This window comes from Hyposmocoma kahamanoa, unplaced genomic scaffold, assembly GCF_003589595.1.
Source record: "Hyposmocoma kahamanoa isolate Upper Pololo Valley unplaced genomic scaffold, ASM358959v1 192, whole genome shotgun sequence".
Lineage (NCBI taxonomy): Eukaryota > Metazoa > Arthropoda > Insecta > Lepidoptera > Cosmopterigidae > Hyposmocoma > Hyposmocoma kahamanoa.
Genome location: NW_020653719.1, coordinates 8,863,952 through 8,868,966, shown reverse-complemented (window position 1 = coordinate 8,868,966; position 5,015 = coordinate 8,863,952). Strand labels below are relative to the sequence as shown.

General features: G+C 34.7%; 1 protein-coding gene across 1 annotated transcript; it reads left to right on the top strand.

The window, feature by feature from the left end:
* The first annotated feature begins 459 nt into the window (after window positions 1-459).
* On the top strand, window positions 460-2,086 carry LOC113226679 (gelsolin-like). Its single transcript, XM_026459400.1, has one exon. It carries the CDS (start codon window positions 460-462, stop codon window positions 1,789-1,791), a length of 1,332 nt encoding a protein of 443 aa, XP_026315185.1. The 3' UTR covers window positions 1,792-2,086.
* The last annotated feature ends 2,929 nt before the right edge of the window (window positions 2,087-5,015 follow it).

Genomic DNA, 5,015 nt, shown 5'->3' with positions numbered 1-5,015 from the left:
TAACCACAGAGATGCAAATTCCAAAACGTACCATGCTTGGACAAAGAATCATTAATTCTCACAATTAAAAGACAGGTTTGTGTTCTCAGAAAAGCTGAAATGCAATAGGCTAAACGTAGTTGTTTGTAGGTAATGTAAGAATTTAAACTGACTAACATGTAATTCACATAAACAAACCTATACACCTTCAATTAACTATATTCATGAAGTTCGCCCGTATAAGTAATCAAATTAACTTGAAAATACTACATAATAAATAAGTATTTGCGGTCGTAGCAGTCTATAATACGAGTTTATCAGCACTCGAGCCGACGACTGGTTTTTCCTTAAATTTACATTGGATGCTCGATTCACGTTGATTCACATGCTCCATCTGTAGAGAAATATGTTAGTTCGTAACAAACGTCGCGATAGAAAACACGCGTTTTTTCTGTACAAATCCGTGCAAATATTGCGACAATGTTAAAAACAGTGGATGCATTGAGTAACAGTGGAAAAGAACCGGGCCTCGAAATATTCGTGATCAGAGAGATAAAGCCCCCATGTAAAGGCATTGCAGCAGTGAAAATCGCAGCCGAACAAAATTACGAAATTGAATATGAAGCTATCCGTATACCTGGAGGACAATATGGTACGTTTTATTCCGGAGAACTTTACCTTGTCATCAAAACTACAGATAAGAGGATTCCGTCACCTCAAATAGAGCTACATGTATGGTTTGGTAAGGATTATGCCGAAATTCCTCCAAAATGGATTAACAATTTCGATAGACTACATTTTGATTGGGATGCCATAATTCATTTCGAAATTCAAGACAACGAGTGTGATATTTTTGAAAATTATTTCAAAGATTTGCAGCCCATGATCCGTTATATGGATGGCAGATATCCTGATGTTGCAATTAGTGCAATGTCACGTTTCTATAAAGTAATACGCAATGAACGAGGAAACCATCGAGTGAAGAACATTCCTTTTAATCTCTCGCTCATGAATCAGGAGGACTGCTTTATTTTGGATACAAGTTATAACACACGAGCGTACATTAGCAATGGAGCGACAAAATGCGATCGCAAAAGAATAATTGCAGCAGCAAAATTTATTAGAGAAAATGACCATGACGGTGAAATAAAAGAGGTCGACGTGGTTGATCTTATGACTTTACCTGATAATGGAAATAGAGAGTCTTGCAAGCAAGCCTCAGAATTTCTTAAGAATACTTCCTTAGACGATGACGAAGATGAAGTCGTAACAAATGATGAACGTCCTGAAAACGTTGTGATGCACTCTCTTACCAAAACTTCTATTCTGCACAGAGAAAACCCTGCAGAGTATCCACCAAGGTTCGCTTACACTCCGTCTGAAGAAAAAGATGAACAGAAGAAAGTAGTAACATTAAGTAGTAAAATTAAATTCATATTTCGTTATGGACTCTTTTACTTGTTAGGAAAAAAACAAGTTCGACCTCAAACAAAAGATAATCCAAGGGAAGAAAATTTTGTGAAAACAGCTATGAAAAGGGTACTCTTGAGAGAATATTTAGAGACCAAAAGGTTATACATTTTGGAAGAGACAGTGAGACGTGGTGTTTATATTTGGGTTGGGAAGGATTGTGATAAAAAACTGCAGGAAGAAGTCACTAATTGGGTCCATTATGAACTCAGGAAAGAACTTAAAGGAGACCAAAAGAAACCGTCACGTTGGTCACATGCAATTAAATTTCCAGAAGGTAGAGAACCAATGAAATTTAGACAATATTTCAAAGACTGGAACTGTGAGCAAACTTCGTTATAAAACGTTAGTTTTTAGTGATGTAACAAAAAATATTGGACTCTTCTCCACTACGTGATAAGGAAAACTCGCTTGTAAACAATACATTGTACTTATTTTCCTTGTATGAGGCCATCCATGTAACCGTTATAACATGATCGATAGATAAAATTTACATTTAGGTGTTGGTTATACATGTAAAGCCAAAAGCATATCTTGCCTGACCTTTTGAATTTTGAACTGTTCTTATCGTAAGCGGTATGGAGTTTAAATCTGAACGGATATTTAAATCTGAAGTGTCAAGCTTGACGTACTCTTACTGCTGAGCTTAATATTTATACTATTTATACTATAGAGTTATTTTTAAAATACCTACTAACAATTTCCGAGGAATCTATTACTAAACCATAAACAACAGCTTTTGTTCCATGTCTTCTTACAGAATGTAATAAACATACCAAAACTAAACTTTTAAGTTTTTGCTGTAATCTGACACTTTTTAAGTCTCGCCGAACCCCGACCCCTAGAGCTATCACAGTTTAGAGCGATCTATTTCAAAATATTTTTATTTTTGAACGAAAGTAAAATCTGATGAATTAATAAAAGTAATTTTTTTCGTTTTATTTAGAAGCATTAGTAAAGTCTAAGGGTAAAGTACATTATGAATGCATTACAATCTAGTCAAATACAAGACTAATAAGTAATTTACATTTCACTTAAAATATTAAATAAACAGATTATACTAAGAATTCACCCACTGGAAATTTTCTTATTATCTATTAAGACACTTTTATCATTTGTTATTTTTATTCAGTGTCATTGGCACTTATTTAGTTTAATCATATACTACACTAGTTCAAATGGTTTTATCCGTTTTAAATGTTATATCTGTGTGGTCAAGGCGACGTCCACGTGATGGCGAAGCCTGGGTTGGTGAGCTTCGGTGCACTTCTGAGCTATCTTGTTTACGAATTCCATTTCCAAGTCTCGATTAAAAGTCATAGAACAAAGATTGTTGTGTATTATGTTAGTAATATACGTACTCCAGGGAGGTTGTTACTATTTTACAGTGACACTGTTTGCACAGAACAGTGTTATTATAATAATTAAGTAAAAAGACAAACCATCTGATTTGACATACTTTTATTTCCATTCATTAATCGGATTTCAAATAAATGAAATATTAATATGTAGTGTTGGGTCATGATAAATATCTACGTAATATGGAAGGTACAAAAAAGAATATTTTTCCAATTTTTCTAATATAAAATTTCCATTATTTGAAATTCTTTCGGATAATTACCTAATATTAGATACATGTATATGTAAATAATAATCCTAGATTCGTTATTGTATATTGATCTAAATACCCACTAAGAAACTTAGCGTTATCACTAAAGATAATATTTTGACTATATTAGGCACATAGTTTGTGTTTTATTCCTTAATACCTAAGTACTATTTGCAAATTATTATGTTAAGATGTCTGGAGACAAACAAGGTCGGCCGCGTTTGTTCGCGCGCACGCACAATATTCGCTCGATCATGACAAATAAAATTGCAACGTGTTTTTTCAGCGTTAAGTGGGATGCACACGGCGTTTTTACACGTGTATAAAAACTTAAGTTTCGTTTCGCGCGTCGTGTAAATGTAGACTTTAATTGTCAAATTTTACATTTTTCGTTGAAATTTTATGAAAAATTAGTCCAATATTTAGTTACTTTACACTATTTTGACGTTCTACAGGTAACTTTCTTTTTAATATCCATTGACCTACCAAGTCAATGTATCACAGTTTTGTAAACTGTACAGAGTAGATCAGGCTCCGGTAATTCATTCTTGAGTAGTTTTTTACAGATTTGTTTTTAATTCTCATGAAAACATGAAATAAGTTGTTGCAACATTTAGAACAAGTCGATGTTTGTAAGTTATAATTATTAAAATGAGTGAATAGTCTATTTTAAATTTTTATTCCATTGAAACAACGTCCACATTTGTCTTTGTATATTCACCCACACGCAGACGAATTGCGTTTACGGCCGTAGAGAATCAAAAAGCAGATTGTTGCATTTATATCGATTCAAATGCAACTACAAAGCGCAGAACAAGTAGCTGTAGTAGCTCGTCCATAACGCGTTTTACGCGCGTTTGAATACCTACTTTGAATCGATTCCAACGCGCTCCACCACCCGTCACAGCCGTCTGTACCGCCCGTACAGCACGTACTTGCACGACATATTTTATATATAATGTACGTTAACGCGTGAAAACCACGCCGTGTGCAAAGGGTATACTTATATCACTTGCAATGCGTTGTACCTTAATTGCGTTAACGTAAATGTGGCCTCTTTTTCACCTCAGCTATCTTACGAAAAGAACATTTACAATAAAGAGTCATCAATGTGACAGCTTATTGGCAGGCGGAGACTATCGACCTGAGCTTGATGCGATCCTGAAATATGTTATCCGCTTCTTCCACTTGCATAGTTCTTTTCATTCACGTTTCTCATTGAGATGTTTGATATGCCGATGTAGACTTGTAGATCATCCAAATGACCACTGTGACAAGTTACAAGCATCTGTGCTTACATCTCGATAATGTGTACTTGTACAAGATGACGAGTGGCAGTGTACGGTAAAACCATAACTATAACATCAGTAAACAGTACTAAAAAAACCGACCTCAAAAGTTCGTGGAGTTACATCTATTTGCCAAGTTTTATTGAAATCGGTTACCGGAAAGTGCTCGAAAACAGATTCATCCCCTAGTTTGCCACCCTTAGAGGTGGAATCTTTTCTTCAAAGTTAAAAGGGCCCACTACTGAGCTACCCTCTTTCCAACAAAAAGTAATCATCTAAATCGGTTCACGAATTATAGCGTAACATACATACAACTTTAACTGCTTTTAATTTTTTTTTTTGTTTACTAATTACATACAGCCGAAGTATAAAAAACATCTTTATACCACCTGTTTAATATCATATTATGCTTAACACTTTATTTATTAGCCACAAAGCTGTTTATTTGTCATAATTAGTAGTATTTTATTAGATATTTAATTTTAACACACCTTTTATTAAATTCAGAGCATATGTCAAGTTGCGATTACTCAGTATTAAGTAGTTAGCAGGCGCTCCACTTACCTGGGTACCATTTATAAATAACGAAACGTGGTACACAGGAGATCTTAACGCGCGCGCGTGTGTGTGTGTGTGTGTGTGTGTGTGTGTGTGTGTGTGTGTGTGTG